Source organism: Urocitellus parryii, chromosome 13 (genome assembly GCF_045843805.1).
Source record: "Urocitellus parryii isolate mUroPar1 chromosome 13, mUroPar1.hap1, whole genome shotgun sequence".
Classification (NCBI taxonomy): domain Eukaryota; kingdom Metazoa; phylum Chordata; class Mammalia; order Rodentia; family Sciuridae; genus Urocitellus; species Urocitellus parryii.
Window position 1 is genome coordinate 12,915,611 of NC_135543.1, and position 20,731 is coordinate 12,936,341.

Genomic DNA, 20,731 nt, shown 5'->3' on the forward strand with positions numbered 1-20,731 from the left:
CTCACGACGTTAAAAGCCCAGAAGAGACCTCGCATGGCCAGCTCCCTTGTAATAAGTGTGCTTTTGGAAGTACTGGTTAATCGTTTAGATCAGTGGTGAGTGATTTTTTTTTTCCTGTGAAGGACCAGATAGTAAATTATAGGCTTTTGAGGGCCAGATAGTGCTTGTCACACCTGCTGATGTCAGCTGTGGTAGCAGGAAAGCAGCCACATAAATGAACAGGTGTGACTGGGTCCAATAAAACTTTATTTATAAAAGTACACACAGGCTATAGTTGTTAACCCATGTTGAGAATGTACCAGAAGAAACCTGGATGGTGTGTGACAGAGAAGCACATGGCCTAAATATTGGACAAGTTATTGGGCTAGTGACTGAGTCCTGATGGGCCACTTAGAGACTGATAAACTGTGTTGTTTTCCTACCAAAGGAACCGGCCACACGTTTCCTTGTTACCAGAAATAGATCTAATCTGATTAAGATTAATATCTTCATCAGAATAGATCATTATATTACACTTAACCAATAGGGGACGCACGACTGTGAAATTTCAGATAAGAATCTTGTTTTTTGTTTTGCAGTTTTTACTTAGAAAACTCCCTTTGTGAATAACCATTTTATTTTATTTTTTTGTCAAAATTTTTTTAAATACATGAGGCAGATGTTGCTAAACCACCTTATGGAAAGAAAACTGAATTTTCTGTGATTTCAGTGAGTTTCTCAAAGTCCTAGAGTTACTTGGTGAGAGAAATAATAAGAAGGCCTGAGTGTCCACCTCCACGTGTCTGGGTCTTCCACAGTGGAGGATGTGTCTGGGTTTCAGGTCAGAAGTGCTCTCATTCACCTGGCTGCTTGTCTCCAGCCCTTCACTGTGGTTGTAGAGTCCATGTGGGTGCGGCGGGTGTTTGGAGATAAAAACGTGGCTCACTGGGGTGTTTCCTCTGAATCTGGTCTTGCCGAGACAAGTCTAGATCACTAGTTGAGGGCAAGGTGTGTAATCTGGGTGGTCTGGTTTCACTTCTGGTAGGACAGAGATGCTAATTCAGAAGAGAGAAAAGAGAGCTAGTTGCCAGTACAGAGTTCCCTCAGCCTCGGTGACAAGTGTGTTTTGCACATGGCAGATCCTGGGTTCCCAAGTTGGCTTGACTTCCATCCGTATTTGGACTCCATTGAAAATATCCTTACTTAAACAACAACAACAACAAAAAAAACATGTACCCTGAAAAATAGCCTCTTATTTGGGAAGAAATAAATCCTGTCTTCAAAATCTAGTTTGTTCATAGTAGAACTTCCACCAAACCAATTGTTTCCCTACAAAACCGAGAGCTGTTTTTGAAATCTGGATAACTCAGTCAGTTCCTGTGAATGAAACCAATATAACTGCTCAGATGGAATACTTGCAGTAATCCTTTTGCTTTAATAAACTTTCAAGTCTTCCTTCCCCCTGGCTTTGTCCCCAGATTAAAGTAGGGCCTGGGAAATGCTGTAGACACACTGGATAATCCTGAAAGCATACATATTTTTCTTAATATGTTGGTTACAAATATATCACTTAAAGATTTTAAATTTTAATCTTTTTGGAAAGTAGACTTAAGGTAGGAGCCAACATTGTGCCATCAGAGACCTAGGGAAAAAAAAACTGATCAGGCCCCGTCCCTCCTCCCTCCATCTCTGCCCACAGCTGTCAGAAAGTAAGTTGAAGCTTGAATTCTGAAGTTTCATGTAAATAATCTTCTCTCCATCCCCTGTGCCTTTGTTGTCGTGGAATGAGGAACAACAGGTCTTATGTGGGATCATTTTGATGGTAAATCAGGTCGGTTGGTCTTTCTGTTTGAGGTTGATCCCAGGTGGAAGGAAGAAAAGAGGACCCTGGGAGTCGGGACAGAGGGACCAGGAGAAGCAGGCAGTGGCTACCTAAGCAGGACCTTATGAGTGGCTCCTACGTTCTTAGAAAGTGGTGATCTCAGGGGTCGGACTTGTCTAACCAAGAACAAGTGAGCCCAGACCACCCTCATTGCCTTTGCTGATTGCTGTGAGGTCAGTAGTTCAGGAGGGTATATTCGGCTCCCTGCTCTTAGTAAATCAGGTGACCAAGAGTTTCAGGAGACCAGAAGCTCCACAAGGACAGGGATCAGTTAGCTTGTTCAAGGCTGTATGCTGCATTCTAGGAACAATATTGGACCAGAGTAGGAATTCAATAGGTATTTGTTAGATAATTAAATAAAGCCTGCATAAACGGTTAAGTTACTAGCCCTGGAAATATCCAGCCTTTGACTGGGAGAGTCATTTGGCTTGATAATTATAGAGAGGATACCATCCCAAAAGGGGATTGGCTTGGTTTCTCTCAACCCCAACAATCTATGGTCCCACCCCATGAGAAAATGTTCCAAAAAGCTCTGTTTAACCACTGCAACCATAGCCTTGAGTCTGAGACTCTGCTTTGAAATACTGTCTTGTGTTAGTTTCTGGTCCTTACTTATTGTGGGGCAGGGGCAGAAAGATGCACAGAAGTGACCAGCCTAAGCATCCAGGGTCAGTCTTTATAAGGCCTCTCTAATTTCCTCTTATTGGCTTTTTTGGGCTGTTTTTCCTTGGTCCATGCCCAGCAGAGGGCAAGGCCGTGGGAGACAAGTTTTTTAAGTCACTGTCTCAAAAACAAGTGGAAGAGAAATTGCTTGCTCATCAACCTCGTGGCCTGGCCCCCATCCAGAGCCATTTCTGAGCATAGCTGGGCTGGGAGGATGAGCTCTCTCACGCCCTCCTGGTGGCGCTGGAACGGAACCCACAGAGGCATCTTTTCCCTGTCGCACATTCTGGAATGGCTGGCCAAGGACCTCTGCTTCTCCTGACCCTTGTAGATCCCCACGTTTGACTTCAGAACTGTGCTTCACTGAGAGAACCTGGGAGAAATGGGCAGCGTGATAAGAGGGGGACCCTGGCGGACTCCTGGGGTCTGCAGTAGGCGGCAGTGTTGGCAATTTCGCTGTCCTTAGGATTTGCAGTCTAGGCTACCTCTGCTTCCAAAACCAAGAGGTGACCAGAAAGTGAGCCAGTAGCAAACAGCATCCTAGCAAAGAGATTCTGATGGTACAAACCCTTGCTCCGAGAGCTGCTGGTTCCCAGGGCCAGGTGAGAGGGCAGGTGGCTTCCCTTACAGAGTCACCCTGTTGCTCTGACCCCCTCCTGAACATCGGGGCACCCAGGGCGGGTCAGTGGGGCAGGATGCAAGATGGAGTGCCCTTGACCGAGGTGTGACCTTGCTTCTCTGCCGCAGGTGAAGCCCTACAACGTGTACGTCACGGTGGCCTACCCACCCGACACCGACACCCCGGGCTTCGCCGAGGAGAACAAAACCAAGGTCAGTGCGCCTGCCTGTGGCGGCCCCGTCTTCGGCATCATAAGCCTTTTTATTCTGATTTTGTATTCTTTTGCTCCAGCTCGTGGTCAGCCACCAGTGTCCGTGGGGTGTCCTGGGGGTAGAGTGCTGATCCAGGGCCTGAGGTCCTGCCGGGTTCTCCAGAGCAAGCTTCCTCTTGGCTTGTTCTCACGGCCACCTCCTTCCTAACGTGGGTCAGGGTGGCCCGTCCTATGACACCCGTCACTCCACAGGAGTCTCTGCCTTCTGTCGCCCACTCCCGATGCCCTCTCCTCGGGCTTCACTCAACCCGTCAATGCGGCATCCTCTTATTTATTTATTTATTTTTAAGATTTAGAGATTATGTATGGGTTTTCTGCTGTGGAAGATATGATCTAAGACCCCGGTCTATTCCCCCCTCCTGTGTTCTCCCTGGGTAATTCGGTTAAATCAGATCAGTGTCTATATTCATGTGACTTTATAAATATCATTCACACCTGAGCATTTCTAAAATGACATTTCCTTTCTGGCCTTTTCCTCTCTTGACTGTGTGTGTGTGTGTGTGTGTGTGTGTGTGTGTGTGTGTGTGAAGTGATTCACAGTCTCAGACAAAACTAAAAGTCTCCTTTTGATCCCAAACTGGGTTTTCTGTTCCTTTTCATTCTGTTTTCCACGAAGACGTTCCTCCTGGTCTCCACCTCTGGCCTGATCCAGACCTGCAGGTCTCTACTCCTCTGCTCACCGTTTTCCTGCAGGTTCCTGTCCCTTCCTTTGTTGGGTCTCAGGCTTTCCATTTTGTTGCTGCTGTAGTTGACCTGCCTGATTTAGATGAGCTTCTGTAATTTCCTGAGGAAGGGCACATCAGATGTCGCCTGTCACCCATGCTTAGAACCTGTGTGTCTGAAAATGCTTCTCTCTTCCCTGTTTGTCCTGAGGTTGTCCTGTGGGGCACAGAATTCTAGGTTGGAAATGAAGCCCCTTCTGATTTGGGGGGCATTTCTCCACTGACTTTGGGCTGGCATCACGATAGCCCAACCCTTTGCATAGGGGTTATTTTTGGAAGCTTTTTGTCCCTTTTTATCTTCACTTAATGTATTTTGATGCAGAATGTTCTCATTTTATATGCTAGACACTCAAATGAGCCCTTTTATTCTGATAACTCATGCACTTCGGTTCTGGAACATTTTCTTAATATTACTTTTTTGATAATTTCTTTCCATCCAAAGTATGTTGAGTGTTCTTTCTGGAGCTTCTGTTACTCAGATGTTGAACTTTCTGGACTCGTCCCCTATTTTTCTTTGTTTCTCTCATTTTTTTTTTCTTTTCCAACTTTTCTGTTGAAATTTTTATTTATGCTGTCATATGTAAAAATTTTTCCAGCTCTTTTCTTTGAATATTTTACATGTCAAAATGAACCCCACTCTCATGTATGACTATAATGAACTAATAAAAGCAGGTATAGCTTGTCCTCCTTCCTGGATTTCATATTTTATTTCTGAGGATATTCTTTCCGGGGTTTTGGTCTTGTTTTATTTTTGTGATTGTTTGGCGTTCTGTTTTGTTTTCATGTGGGTGTTTGTGCATGGTACTGGGGATTGAGCCCTGAGGTGCTCTGTGTCCCCAGCCCTTCTCTGTGTTAATTTTGAGACAGGATCTTGCTAAGTTGCTCAGACTTGTGATCCTTTGCTTCAGCCTCTCTGCTGACTGAGATTAACAGGGGTGTGCCATAGCGCCCAGTAGGTGGTTTTTTTTTTTCCTTCTTTTTTAAATTTTAACTGCCGTCTGTATCACTTATCTGTTTCCTCCAAGTTTCTCTGGTCATCGTTGCTGCTGCTGTTTTAGGCATTCCTCAGACTCAAGAGGCCTGGCCATCCGTGGTCATCCACATTTAAGCCAGCTGTAGGGCTCTGGCTTCTGTCTTCCCACTTCCCTGCAGGGCCAGGAGGGGGAACTGGCTCTTTTTGAGGATCCCTGTATGTCCTCATTGCTGTCCTTTCCCATGGCTGGATCAGTTTCCCCAGTGAGGAATCACAAAACCAGCTCTCTGCACTGTGAGACCCAAGCAGGGCAGGAGGTCTGGGCACAAACCATCAGTGCCAGCCTTTGCTTGATTTTTTGTTTCCAGCAAGGTGCCTCATAGCTTCCCTGAGTGGTGATATGTGGTAGTCATTCTCTGAGTCCAAAATCCCTGTGACTCCAGAGGCTGAGGCAGGAGGATCACAAGTTCAAGGCCAACCTCAGCCCTAAGCAACTTAGTGAGACCCTGTCTCAAAATAAAAAAATAGAAAGGGCTTTGGATGTGACTCAGTGGTTAAGCACGCCAGGCAATCCCCCATACCAGAATAAATAAATAAGGTGGTAGGAAAGGATTTACCCCCTCAAATCGAAGGTGATCTTATCTTTAGATTTTTTTCATTTTATTTTTTTAGATTTTTGTTTTCCTCTTTGTAATAATTTTCAGTAAATAGGAATCTCTACAGCATAAAAATTGGTACTTATATTTCATATTCTGTATATTTGCAAAAAAAGATGTTTATGGGGCTGGGGATGTGGCTCAAGCGGTAGCACGCTCGCCTGGCATGCGTGCAGCCCGGGTTTCGATGCTCAGCACCACATACAAACAAAGATGTTGTGTCCGCCGAAAACTGAAAAATAAATATTAAAAAATTTTCTCTCTCTCTCTCTCTTTTTTAAAAAAAGATGTTTATGATTTAGAAGCTTTTTTCCCCCCTGTTCTTTTCTCTTTGGCTCTGCATTTTTAAATAAATTTAAGCCAAATGTCCTGCCTTGGAATAAGCAGAGACCTGCTAAGCAGATCTTCAGCATTTGGTCTACAGTCTCTTAGTCTGAAGTCAGAGCCGACACAGCGTGGTGACTTCCCTAAGATTTGATTTTGTGTTAAGTCGGGGGTTTTCCTCCTATAAAATACTGGGCTGAGTTCAGGTAAATCCAATTCTGCATTGATCTGTGGATCCTTTAGGGGGCGACATAGCACCTTTAAATCTCATGTGCGTCTGTCTTGGTTGTGTCAATCTGGTGGTTGGAAGAAGGCGTGGTGGCCCCTCAAAGGGGCCTTTCTCTTCATTCAGGTTCATCAAGAACCTGTCAGGTTCATCCTGATTTTTATGAACTGCTTTGCTTTCTATTTTAAGAAAATATGTTTATTTTATTTTCCTAAGTCTACATGGTAAATAAACTAGGCAGCCTCCTAAAGATTAAGGCTTTAGTTTGAAACGCCCTTCTAAAGAATTTTTAACACGTGTGTGTGAAGTGCCGCAAGAAGAGCCCAAGATAAATGTGGGGAAAAAAGATTCTTCTTATCATAAGCTGCTTAGGAGATCAAATGTAAGTTCAGAAGTCAGTATAATATATGTGAAGGCAGGAATGTTCAAAGACAAGATTACTGCCAGTTGAGGATTCAGGAAAGGCATTTTGAAATAAGATTTAAGAGGGCCTTGAGCCACCTTTTGAAGAACCAGAGGCCAGGATTTGGGATTGAAACCCCAGCCTTGGAATAGCACTTCACCAAACTCTGGGCCACTGAGTGTTGTCTCATGAATGGGTCCTCTTTCAGCATCCTGTCTCTTTGCTGCTAATGCAGGTCCTTTAAGAAACACCTGCAATTCTTTACCAGGGGCTGGGTTGGGACTGTCCCTATCCAGGGCCTCAGTTCTGTCCCCTGGTGTCAGTCATCTGCTGGCCTGGGAGTATGGTTAGAAACGGGTGCAGATTTTCCCAGGACATAGGGTCAGGTATCCAGCCAGCAGTGAGGAGTCAGAAGTCCTCATTGAAGCCGAGACCACATACATCCTATGGACAATCCATGGTCTTCTTGTCTACCTTAGCAGCTGGGCTGAATGTTCCACAGTGACCAAGTAGAAACTGAGTTAGAATCCAGATAGACTTTATTCTAAAATTAGGACTCTGTTTGAAGGTACATAATCACAATTACTTACAAATTGGGGTGCTATAAGACTGCCTTATTTTTAATGCAATGGTCAATAGTGGCATTGATACAAACATATTTTTCACTTTTAGCCTTTGGAGACTCGACTGATTTCAGAGACCACATCTGTTTGCAAGCCAGAACAGGTGGCCAAACAAATTGTTAAAGATGCCATAGTAAGTAAAATCCTCGTTTGTTTTCTGTACTATTTGTAGTTATACTATATTTCTGAAGATATTTACTCAAGGACTTATTTCAAAAGAAATATTATTTTAACTCTGTGGTCAGATTCATCGTGTCTAATATCAGACTCTACTTCTCTTCCCTAGACACGTTATTATACCTCAAAATACCTTAACCTTAGGAATAGTGTCTGGAACTCTGTTCTTCAAATGAGACTCATCCATATGGTTTAAACCCAACGTGCAGCCTGTTCTCTTCTTTCTTCTTCTTTCCCACAGAATTTTCAGTTTTTAGATTAATTTGGGGACTTCATTGACAGGTGATTGATTCTTTTCCCTTGCTGTTTCCGAATATCATTTCCCCAAAAGATAACTCATATGAAAGTGCAGCCAGCCTGCTGGACCCCTCCTCCAGGTATCCCAGCCCATGTGCTTTCTCAGCTACTGAGTTTGCGGATAATCAAAAATGGTATCATCGGAAATCATGTGCCGTTTTGTGGAACAACAACCCCTGTGCCACATGCCTTTTAGCAACATTCCTATTGACCCACATGCAGAAAAATGTACCTTTCTGAGGTCGGCCTGTGATCCGCAGGCCCACAGTGGCTTTGAAACATCTTTAGGACCATTGGAGTGAAGGTGTCAGCACAGTGTGGTGCAGCCTCAAAATAGCACAGTACTGCTGCACGGGGCTGAGCTGACGGGAATGAAAGAAATACCGACCTCTGTTAAAATATCTACAGGGGTGAGCAGCTTTGCCTAGGTTGCCTTAAAAAGCACAGGAGAGGGTACAAGTGGCTCAGATGGGATTTTTTCCCGCAGCTCATCTCAAGTCAAAGCAAACAGACCCTAAATTCTTAATAATCCTGAAGCGTTCTTCCTGTTTGGGCAGGATTCATTTCATGAGATGGTTTTTCAAATTTTTCCTTCTCTCAACTACCTTACATTCTTGATAGTTATTGACAACCCTAGAGAACTTTTAGTTACCTGGGTTATACTTATCAGTAGTTGCCATATTAGAAATTGAAGCCATAGTGTTAAAAAATTAGTTATGAATTCATTAAAAATAATCCATTGTATTTTAGTGTGACATATTTTACAAAAATAATAATTTTCAAAACAAAAATACAAGAAGAGTGGCATTGTTTTGTATTTCACCCAGTCTCTTTAAGGTCTGCATAATAGAGGTCAGCTGGATTCTCTTGTCCATTTCTGTCGTCGGTCTATTGTAGTATTTTGTTTTGGTTGAAGCAGATGAAGAAAATCAGACCACATACGGCTATGTAGTCTGAAGAGGAAGATGTATCTTGTAGGACTTTTTAGATAATTTTGGATATCATTTTCTTCTTCTGATATTAAAATCCAAACTGAGCAAGTGGTCATTCCTTAAAGGTTAGCTACAATGTGAAATTGGAAACCACATCAATGAACTTTTTGTTCTCTGTGACATTAAAATCTGTTGGTCTCTTTTGCACTTTGAATGGATCTTTTACTCATTCATGATTTGGTATCAGGAATTAGTCATTTGGAAAATATGGGTTCACTGAGTTATCAAAAAAATCACATTCCTCAATATCACTGCTGATCTTACCATAAAAGAATGTGTTGAGAAGCTGACAGTCTCAAGATGGCAGACCAAGTTTTTGCATATCTGAACTTTTCCTTGAAAGCTCAGATTTTAACGTTACCCACGAATACACCAGGTTGTTTTCCTCCAAGTGACAGGCTCACACGGTCGTTCTGCTCATCTGCTGTAGCCAGGCAGATCACTCTCCCTGCCTGTCATGGTGCTGGATGCTTTCATATGGAAACAGTGTTCCTGGGAGGGCAGCAAGTTCAGCTCCAAGCAGTTGCAGGGGCTTTGCATTCAAGTGCAGCAGAAGCACTTGGTGCCAGTTTCTCACTTGTCAACAGAGTAATGTAGCACCCCCCTCATCCAGAGGGATCTCAGGGATGCCTGAATCTCAAACCCTCTACGTACTGTTTTTTTCTCCACATGTATGTAGGCAAACTTATGTAAGTTGTCTTTGTGTAGGTAATTATGGATGTATTTTTATTCCTTTGGAATTAAACCCAAACTCAACAAATGGTCACTTCTTAAAGGTTAGCTACAATGTGATATTGAAAACTGCATCAATGAACTACACAGTTAAACTATAAAATAAGGTAATTTATGAATTTGGTTTCAGATATGCTGGATAAAGAGATAATTCACGGCCAGGGTAGTACAGAGAGGAACGACATGAGATTCCATTGTGCTACTCAGAGCCGTGTGCAACTTGAAACTCATGAATTGTTTATTTCTGGAATTTTCTGTGTAATCTTTTCAGTCCTTGGTTGACTGAAGCTGGGGATAAAGGGGGCTACTGTATTGAGGAGACATGTCTTCAAGGGTTGTGATTTTATAAAATGATTGACTTTTCTTCGTTACCAAGGGCCTTTTTAAGTAAAATGGACATTTAAAAAATGTTTAAAGATTTTTTTAAAGTTGTGTTTTCTCTTATATTTATTATTGCAAATGCATGTGGCAAAGGTAGTGACAGAGATTTTTAGTCTAGTTTGGTGAGAACACTGATGGAGTTAATGGCCCAGTAGGCTTGCCTATTAGTGCACATGTCACTGTGGTTTGACAAGGCAGTGAATCCCTTAGTATTACGACGGTCATTTTTTTCCTTGAGCTTAGGGCTCCCAGGGCTCTGTGGACTCACATTTCGAGAGCTGCCCATCAGCCAGGACAAATGTCCAAGTTCTAATGTTTGCCTTGTTACCATTCTATCCCACCTAAAGTGAAAAACATACCTCATTGCTGCTGATATGTTGAATTGATTGCTTTCAGCTTACAATGGATCCCTCTCTCTCTGTCCTCTTCCTTCTCTTTTTCAGCAAGGAAATTTTAATAGTTCCATCGGCTCAGATGGGTACATGCTCTCAGCCCTGACCTGTGGGATGGCTCCAGTAACTTCTATCACTGAAGGACTCCAACAGGTAAGCTCTGCCTTGATCAGACAAACAGACGGACAGAAGGACAAGGCAGAAACTGCCCTGTGTCAGACCTCCATGGGAAAAGGCTAAGAGTGGTCTAGTAACTGTATTTGGGAATGTGAAAAATTTTTATTGAGCTGTCGAATTTTCCCCCTTCCTCTGCTAGCAATAAGTAGATAGGGAGTAGGTTAAGGATATAACCTAAGGAATGTAGACTGGGAAGAAATTTTTGGTGCTGAGCCCTGCAAACAGATGAAGCACTGTCTCTACTATTGGGGTGTTAATATGGGTTTTCACCTAAGAAAAGTCTTGCTTCAAAGAGTTTGGAAAAATGGAATTCTTTATCTAGTTTACCAGTGGCCTTACCTACAACATAATGAGCTATTAGACTATGTTACCTTTTCCAGCTAAGTCAGGTTACCCGTATCCAAGCTTTTGAAGGAGATGTGAGTGGAGGGTTAAAAGAACTTCCTACCGTTACGGCATTTATGGTATTGTCCAAGACACACAGAAGTTACTTATTGATGTGCATGCTGGTGCTGTTTGCTTTGGAGAATCAGATGTAAGGCAGCCTCTCTAACCTCAGGGTGCCTGCATTCAGTCTTCTTTTCTTTTCCTTTCTCTTTGGTAGTACTAGAGATGAACCCGGGGGTGCTCTACCACTGTGCCACATCCACAGCCCTTTCTAAATTTTTTATTGTGAGACAGTCTCACTGAGTTGCTGAGCCTGGCGTTGAATGAGACCCTGCCTTAGCCTCTGAGTTGCTGGGATTATAGGTGTGCGCCACTGTTCCCAGCACCAACTGCTTTTCTAAGTGGCAGATGAATCTTGTATAAAACCTTCCGTGGCTCCCCATTACCACCCAGATGTAGCTTAAATTCTAGCACATGTAGCAAGTCCTCTGACCTGCTGACCTTTCTGGCTCTTTCTCTTCCTTCTCCTACCCTTCTTTCTCTTTCTGGAACTTTCTTTATGTCCCTCATCCCCGGCTTTCCTTTGTCTAGCCAGTGTTCAATCTTCCTTCAGGTCACATCTTCAACTCTTTGTTAGACTGTCTCATAATAGCTTTTTCTTGAGATTTAAAAATGTGTAAATATGTATATTTACATATATATAATGTGTGTGTGTGTGTGTGTGTGTGTGTGTATAAAGTGTAACTATTTTTTAGAACAGTTTTAGGGTTATAGAAAACTTGAGCCTAAAGTAGAGTTCCCATATACCCCCACCCCACCCCACCTCTTCTCCAGAGTTTCCCTAACATCTTGCATTAGCCTGGTGCCTTGAGCCAACACTGACACATTATTCTCAACTCAAGTCTACAGTTGAGGCTAGGGTTTATTCTCAGTGATGTGCACTTCTGTGGGTTTTGACAAATGCATAATGTCGTCTATCTAACAACACAGGCTCATGCAGAATAATGAACTGCCCTAAAACTGCCCTGGTCTGCAGTTTTCATCCTCCCCAGAGTCCCTGTCCACGAGTGATCATTTTACTGCTTTCCTGGTTTGGCCTCTGCCAGCTTTCCTTTGGTTCTTGTGCTTTTGCAAGTTATCCTTGCTCGAGTTCAGAGAATCGAGTGATTTCCAAGGGCTGCTAAGGAGATCAGGGACCTTCCCTTGCACTCCTACCCAGGACCTCCACAGCACCCCCCACACACCCTGTTCCTTCACCAGAAGCTCTCCTGTTCCCCTGGAAATGGGAGCCCCCCCTGTGTGCCACTCTTTCATGTCATGTTATTGCCTCCCAGGACGAAAGGCGAGCACTTGGCTCTCCCCCACGCCATCCTCTCCCCACCCTCATTTTGTGATATTACTTATACTGACCTTTTGTTTTATTGTCACCTTGGGTAGATCCCTATTTGGGAAGATCATTTTGGTGACTGTTTAGATGCCTTTTACAGCTGAATGTGTGTGTCATGTTTAATGATTACTTGTTTAAAAAAAAAAAAAGCACAACTTCTTGTTTTCCCTAAAACTGTTTTTTTGCTTTTTAAATGTATTTCTGAACACTTGTTAACTCACTGTTCCATTCTCCTCTCACCTCATCTTCATCTTCTCTTGAGATGTTTAGAAATACCCGATATTGGATCAGGAAGGAATTCCTCCTGCTAGCCCGGACCTTGCAGACCAGACCAGTTGCCCCTTGCCTGGTGCAGAGCTGATGCCTGGCTGCCCGCTCCTCCCTCTGCCTCTTGTGTTGGGTCCCCTCTTCCTGTATCATATGACAGCATCTTTCTTTGTTGAACTTTCACTTCATTTGCCTCTGGCCATAGCATTCTGGAAAAATAGGGTACCTGGAAAGCCAATATGTTGAACCCTTGTATAGACAAAAGCATCTCTTTCTCTTTGTAGTTTAATGTCTTTTCAAGATCCCATTTAGAGTGGCTGTAGTGAGGGTCTGCTAGTGGAGAGAGTGAGGGTCAATAGATACAGGCAGTTGCTGCCTCGACCCTGAAACAGAAATGACCTTTTCACTTGATCATCTTTCTAGTTAACAAATAAGCTCCAGCAGAGCACGCTCCAGAAGGCTGAGGCAGGAGGATCACTTGAGCCCAAGAGTTCAAGACCAGTCTGGAAGACATAGTGAGACCCTATCTCAAAAAGGAAAGCTCAGAGAGGGCAGGGATATATCTTGCTCATCACAGTCTTGTCAGCACCTAGCACAGGGGCTTTCCCTTGTGCTCAGAAGATAGATCTTAAACCAAAGAAATCTTAATTACATATCTCGGTTTGGGATGCCAAGTGGAACTTCCCTTGCTATTGTAGCTCTGTTCTACTAAGAGTACTTATTTTTTTTTTTTTTTTTTTTTTTTTTTTTTTTTTTTTTTTTTTTTTTTTTTTTTAGAGAGAGAGGGGGAGAGAGAGAGAGAGAGAGAGAATTTTAACATTTATTTTTTCTTAGTTCTCGGCGGACACAACATCTTTGTTGGTATATGGTGCTGAGGATCGAACCCGGGCCGCACGCATGCCAGGCCAGCGCGCTACCGCTGAGCCACATCCCCAGCCCCAAGAGTACTTATTTTAATCCTAAATTTTATGGTTGAAATTTTTTAATTGAACAAATGTCATCTCTGGTAGTCTCAGTGCTGAACAGTGGTACTGAGCCCACATATTCTGTTCCTCAGGATTTACTGACATTTATATATTTTCATCATACTTATCCTTGGAGCAGATTAGAAAAATGTGTCCTAGAAACTACGTACAAGAGACCTAAATACCTTGAAATGAACTGCAGTGTTATGCTGTTGGATGAGCTGAAAGGTCTCTCTACCTTGCAGGTGGTCACCATGGGCCTTTTCCGCACAATTGCTCTGTTTTACCTGGGAAGTTTCGATAGCATAATTCGCCGCTGCATGATGCAAAGAGCAAAATCTGCAATCGCAGAAAAAACTGACTGATTTGTGGAAAAAGACTGTTTCCAAAAATGATTTGAACAGCTTGCTGCTACACGGGACCCACCTTTTGGCCTACAGACACTATGTCTTGTCTTCGAATATGTGGTTGGACCAGTGCTCTTCAGAAGCAAGAGGATAGAAGTTCATTCCGGACAATGTCGTTACACTATGCAAACATGGACCAGGAGCGTTTGGTTTCTGGCCTCTGAGGTGGCACGGTGGTGGTGTGAGAACTGATAGCACGTAAACAGGGTAAAGAACAGAATGCGAGTGATGACTTAAATTGTTTCTATTTATTCTCTTTTTTCCCCCATAGAGATCAAGTCCAGAAATGTACTTTATGGCACATAAGAATAGGTCTTGAGGGCTTTTTAAAACTTTCCATGAAAGGCAGTTTATGGATTTCTGGGGCTTTTTTTGTTTTTTTTTTTTTCTGCTTCCTTTTTAACTTGGTGTATTTTACTCGAGATGAGTTTTACTCATTGCCGGTGAGTCTGAATTACTGAGTCTGAGTGTCGTGGACACCTCTGTGCCGTGCTCGGGGGTCTGCTGCTGGTGGGCGCTCTCTCCCTCTGATCCCGTGAAGCTACGGGGGATGGGAGAGGGCAGTGGAGCGAGAGGTAAGGAGATCAGACTTTTCCAATCTTCTTTAGACCCTAATGCTTAGCAACTTTCCATATTTTATTCATGGGGAAAACAGCGTCCTTAAATGTTTTCTGAAGATGAATAAAATCTTAGAAGCTTAAAAGTTCACAGTTTCTTCAATAGCCATGGTGACCCGGGTTCCCCTCTCCCAGTGCATTTGAGTGGCTGCTCTTCCCGTCTCTCCCTTTCCAGTTTTGCTTATACTACTGTAATATTTTTGCTTAAAAAAAAAAAAAAAAGACCAGCTAAGATTTATTGACTTTTCAAATTAATTTGTGAATTCATTAAAACAAACAATTAAAAAGTGTGACCTTCTTATCCTTGTAGCATAGATGTAGCTTTTAGGAAAGGCTGATGATTGTTGATTTAGATCGTACTCATTCAGAAAAAAAGATGGCTAATTTTGAAGATTCTCATTTTTGAAATAAAACGAGCACCTGTTCTCTCGGTCTCCACCACTGACCCCGAGAACGGGATCTTCAGGCCACCTTTAGTTGAGGAAGCCCACTCAAACCTCTAGCTACCGAGCCCTGGAAGTCTTCCCCACCCATGAATGGGGGGTTGGGTTGTAGGATCTTTCGTCTGCGGAGTGGATTCCCACAGCAAGTGCCTCTGAGGAGTCTCAGCCACTGTTCCCCGTTGCCCCTTGTTGGTTGTACGTGCTCCTCTGACTTCAGGACAGTGTCCTTCCTCTTGACGTTATGTCCATCCCTTCCCCCTTGCAAGTACAGTAGCGCATTCCAGTTCACTTCACTGGGAAAAGACCTCTACTTTTGAAGAAGAAACTTTTTTATATTCGCTTTTTTTTTTTTTTTTTGATGTGTGTGTGTGTGGTACTGGGAATTGAACCCAGTGGTGTTCTACCACTAAGCTACATCTCCAGTCCCCCTCCCCCCCCCTTTTTTTTTAATTTATTTTTTGAGACAGGATCTCGCCAAGTTGCTGAGGCTGGCCTTGAACTTGCGATTCTCCTGCCTCAGCCTCCTGAGTTGCTGGGATTACAGGTATGCACCTCCACCCAGCTTGAAGAAGAAACTTCTTCATTGTTAAAACAAAACAAAAATGATCAAAACCATAGAAATGTAGCCAGGCTTTTTTTTTTTTTTTTCTTTGATTTTTTTGAAGCTCTTGACTTTAAAGTGACTTAAGTTTTTTAAACAGTAAGATGTTTAATGGCTCCATGATGTCTTTTTTTTTTTAATCAAGATCTGCATATGGCATATTTTAAACACTGATAAACAGGAGAAGTTATTATTTAATATATGAGTTACTTGGAATAACTTCATTACAGTTTACAGGAGTGGGTTGATGCCAAAACGGTCTCATAGATATTTCAGTCTTATATAGCCAAAGTTTGCAGACGATGTTGAGTCACGTTGTACAGCTGCAAAAATGGAATAATGCCTGTATTTTTCTAATTCACAGAAAACAATTACATTAATATCTAGATGGTCCTTAAATTTATTCTTCTCATATAAATGTTCCTTGAATGTTGACACCTCCTACTGCTGGTCTGTATTAAAATGGAGTCCAAGGTGGTGTCTGATTAAATAAAATTAACTATTTAACAGTAGTTATTTCAGCATACTTTTTTTTTTTTTTCAAATTATCCTTAGAGAGAATACTGTTACTCCAGGGAGTCTGCTGCCTTAACACATTTAAAAGCCCATATTCTGTGGTGAGATATTGTCCTTAAACCAGTGTAAGGCTAGGCATGAGAGCAGATTTGCAGAGATTGTAAAGCCATGCAATGAACCTTTGTCAGAGATGGTTAAGGCCTACACTCCCTTATCCCAAAATCTTTGAAACCAAGTTTGTTTCTCTTTTTTCTAAATTTTATCCCACTGTTATATTTGTTAGCAAAATTTGACTTGAACTAATGGGAGATTAATGTAGTTTATGCCACTTTGTATTGCCCCAAAAAATAGCAATAGGTACGATTCCAGGTATTGCCAAGACTTCGGAAGTTCTATAATAGACAATACATGCCCACAGTACCTTTCAAAGATCCCACAAATTTTGAATTCTGAAACATATCTGGCCCAAAAAGTTTTGGATAAGGGACTATAGACATTCAAGCAGCATCCCCCAGGGCTGTGACTTCATCCCAGGCACAATAATGTTAAAAAGAAAATTCTACTTCTTAATCTGTTTTGGCTTGATTCTTGTACAACTTGCTTTTCTGCGCAGGGGAAGAAGAGGAAAAAAACGAAAAAGGGAAAGAAAACCTCAGTCTAATTGTTAGGGAAACTATGAATTTTTTCCCCTTTTTAAAGATCATATTGATTCAGGGGCTGTGGACGTAGTTCAGTGGTAGAGTGTTTACCTAGCACATGTGAGAACCTGGATTCCATCCCCAGCAACAAAACAAGAGAAAAACTCACATTGATTCAATATCTGCTATAGCCCAAAGTGGGTAGATCTTCCTTACGGCAGCAGAAGTTTTAATTTTTTTTCCCTTTGGTGCTGGCGATTGAACCCAGAGCTTCGCACCATCTCTACCACTGAGCTACACCCCCAGCGTTAGAAGTTCAATAATGATTCTGTTGAAATGTTGACTCTGTGTGACCATCAACAACTTCTGTGAATTTCAGTTCTGAAGTGCCTGCTCTTCTGGGTTTGGTTGTTCTATTTTATTTTCATTTACTTGTGAGTATATTTATTAAGAATTAACATGCAGCCATACAAATTCTAAAATATGTTCAAGGACCCTTCATAATTAAAAAATGTATAGCAAACAATTCTCATTTCTTTTTACAAAAATAAAAATCATGGCCTGGGGATGTGACTCAGTGGTAGAGCCTGGCGTGCTTGGGGCTCTGAGTTTGATCCCCACCACCACAAAAAAAAAAGTTATTTTCTATATTTTTTAAAAAATTTAATAATAATTCACACAGTGAAAAGAAAATTTCAATTTGGTTATGATGTCTCTTTACATTAATTAGTACATATATTTGGTTTTATTTATCTGGATCTTTCAAGCCATATGTTATTGATTCTTGCAAGTGAAACTTTAAGAGACTTTCTAATACTTAGATGATGGGAGCCTTTTGGTAACAGTTGCTTCAATTCAAAGAATTGTATTTTTTTGTCTTTCTAGAAGAGGTCAGTACATAATTTTTTCTGAATTATGTCATCAGATTTAATTTTATTACATCATGTTCTAATTTAAACGTGTATTACTCACTTGAGGACGCTTTTAAATATTCATACTTTTGATGTAAATGCTTTGTATCGTTCTCATTTCCTTTAGTTCTTAGTAACTCAGCTTTAAAAAGTACTTGCTGACCATAACCTTCCAGTTGTGGACGGATTCACTGTTCATGTTATAGTTCAGGGTAGCTGTGGATTTGATATTTCAAAGAGGAGAATAGTTGCTTTTATATTTTACACATGCTTGATGTGACAACTCTATAGTCGTTTTTAAATTGAAAAAGAGCACATGGCTATTTTGATACATTTTAGAACTGTGTTGGCTACTTTAGAAGCTTTTGTGGCAAAATTGTAACCTAATTTTCATATCTTGTATTTCTGAATCACAACAAAAAAATAAATGAGGAACAAGCTTTACAAATCTGAGAACTTATTTTCCTAGATATATTTTTAAGTGGACATGTTAATTAACAAGACATGAACATCTTCCATAATGTTATATTGACTTTGCATCCTAAGCTATCACAAAGCCTGATTTTTATCATTTTTTGTTTTAGAAAGTGACATTTTCAGTACGTACATGATTGGTATTCTGAGTTATTTCAAACATGAAAGGATTCTGATACAGGGTATCAGAGTAAAAGTTCAAGAAATGTGGAATTTGGTAAAAATCTAAGTAACTGTTTCAGATACAAAAAATAGATATTTTGTGCTTTGCATTATATCTGTATATTCCATCAATAAACTATCTCCTAGCTCTAAAAAGCAGCAGATGATACAAGACTGATACTAAGGGCTGGGGATGTGGCTCAAGCGGTAGCGCGCTCGCCTGGTATGCGTGCGGCCCGGGTTCGATCCTCCAGCACCACATACAAACAAGGATGTTGTGTCCGCCAATAACTAATAAATAAATAAATATTTTAAAAAAAAAGACTGATACTAAGAAGAGCACACCTTAATATTCTTGATATTCTCTTTAACAGAGAATTTTTTGTCACATCAAGAAGAGATTTTTTGGACTCCTTGGTTGATAAGTTTAACTTTAAATTTGAGTAATTTTTATTCATAAGTGACATATGATATCACTTATTTAACTTTTATGTTTGGATGTTAAAAAGAAAGAAATTATTTTTTTGATTTCTATTAATTTCTGATTTTCTAACCTCCATCATATTTGTTGAATACCAATGGGGAGCCAGATGCGATGGCATACAACCATAATTCCAGCATCTTGGGAGGCTGAGGCAGGAGTATGGCAATTTCAAAACCAGCCTCAGCAACTTAGCAAGATCCTAAGCAACTCAGTGAGACCCTGTTTCAAAATACAAAATAAAAAGGGCTGGGGATGTGGCTCGGTGGTTAAGCACACCTGGGTTCAGTCCCTAGTACCAAAAACAAAAAACAATGGTGAGCTGGATGTCCAGACACTGGGGATACAATTCTGCACAAGAAATTTGTGATTTATCCTGGTGATTGCATTTCTTGTTTCTCTATCACCTCCTTTCCTTAATCCCTCTGATAACTCTACTAGATGCTTACAAGTTTTGTGGGAGAAAGGGGAACAAGTTCCCAACTCTTTCTTTGGCTTGAGGCCTCTGAATTTTATGACTGAAGTATTTGAATGCCAAGCACCCTGTTCTAGTCTGGGACTCCACCAAGGAAAAATGTGGTCCCTGCCTTCAAGTAACTTAAAATCTAGTGCAGAAACATGCCAGAAATTGCACTTGATCAACAATAGACTGAAAACTGATGCCCATCACTGTTGAGTGCTGGACATGTTTTAAATCACTGAAATTATACATTAACTCTATGAGTGATATTTCTATCTCCCTGTGTTATGAATGAGGGAGCAGATGGAGAGGTTCAGTAACTAGCCCAAGTCACAGCTGCCAAACAGTGGAGCCAGGATTCAAACCCAGGTTAGTGGTTTTTAAGCTACCCGTCCCTGTACCAAGCCACATCTACCAGCAGGTGGACTCCAAAGGCTGCCCAGGAAACTCAAGGATGTTTTCTCAGAGAAGTTCTTGAGCTGGGACCTGAAGAATGAGTATTAATTTATCAGGTGAAAAGGTTGGGTGCATTTCAGGAAGACCAGCCAGTGTGCAAAGTCAACAGATGTTGCAGATCTTGGCATGTTCCAGAAACCACCATAAGTTAACCTACCTGTGAGAGGGCAAAGTGGAAGGGAAGGGTGGGCAGGCTTGGCCAGATCATGCCATGCAGAGGAGTGGAAGAACTGAGCAGAAATGCAAAATCACGATTTTTTAGAAAGGTCATGGTAACCCTTGAAATTCAGTTTTAACATTGCTCAGCCCTCAGGCCTTTGAGTAAACAATCCTCATGAGTTTGAAAGATACCCCCATTAGATATATGACTTGAATTGTCACCCCTAAACATGTTGGAGTCCTTCACCTTATTCAGGGTCTGTAAAGATACAATCAAGTTAAGATGAGGTTATGAGGATGGGTCCTCCTCCAATATGGCAGACAGCCTGGTGAGAATCCAAAGCAGACACACAGGAAGAATGCCATCTCAGGATGGGCAGAGATTGGAGGGATGTAGCTGCCAGCCAAGGATCATCAAGAACTGCCAGCCACTCCCAGAAGGCAGGAAGAGACAGGAAGATCCTACCTAGAGTCTCAGGGAGAGCATGGCCTCACTAACACCTTGATTTTGGACTTACAGTTTCCAGAACTGTGAAAGAATATATCTTTCTGTTCTAAGCCATCCAGTTTGTGGGACTTTCTCAAGGTAGTCTTAGGAAACAAACAAAAACCTTGATTATTTTTTTTCTAATTGAGTTCAGTAGCAATATCTGGGAGATAATTGTGCTAAATATAGACCTCATAAGAGAACAAAAGTTATTGCACATAAGAATGCAAATCCTTTGCCAGGTATGGTGGTACATACCTGTCATCCCAGCAACTCAGGAGGCTGAGGTAGAAGGATCTCACATTCTAGACAACTTAGCAAGACTCTGCTTCAAAATAACAAAAAGGGCTGAGGATGTAACTTAGGAGCAGAATGCTCCTGGGCTGTTACACAAACTCTCTCTCTCTCTCTCTCAAACACACAC

The 20,731-nt window shown here is 41.7% G+C and overlaps 1 protein-coding gene across 1 annotated transcript in view; it reads left to right on the forward strand.

Annotated features, from left to right (window-relative positions):
• The window catches only part of Kdsr (3-ketodihydrosphingosine reductase), a 33,302-nt gene extending 15,045 nt beyond the window's left edge, over positions 1 to 18,257 (forward strand). The window contains exons 7-10 of the mRNA XM_026404646.2: positions 3,272 to 3,355; positions 7,391 to 7,474; positions 10,364 to 10,465; positions 13,741 to 18,257. Coding sequence (XP_026260431.1) covers positions 3,272 to 3,355; positions 7,391 to 7,474; positions 10,364 to 10,465; positions 13,741 to 13,860 — 390 coding nt within the window. The 3' untranslated portion in view covers positions 13,861 to 18,257. The remainder of the gene's footprint in view (positions 1 to 3,271; positions 3,356 to 7,390; positions 7,475 to 10,363; positions 10,466 to 13,740) is intronic.
• Positions 18,258 to 20,731: the final 2,474 nt, after the last annotated feature.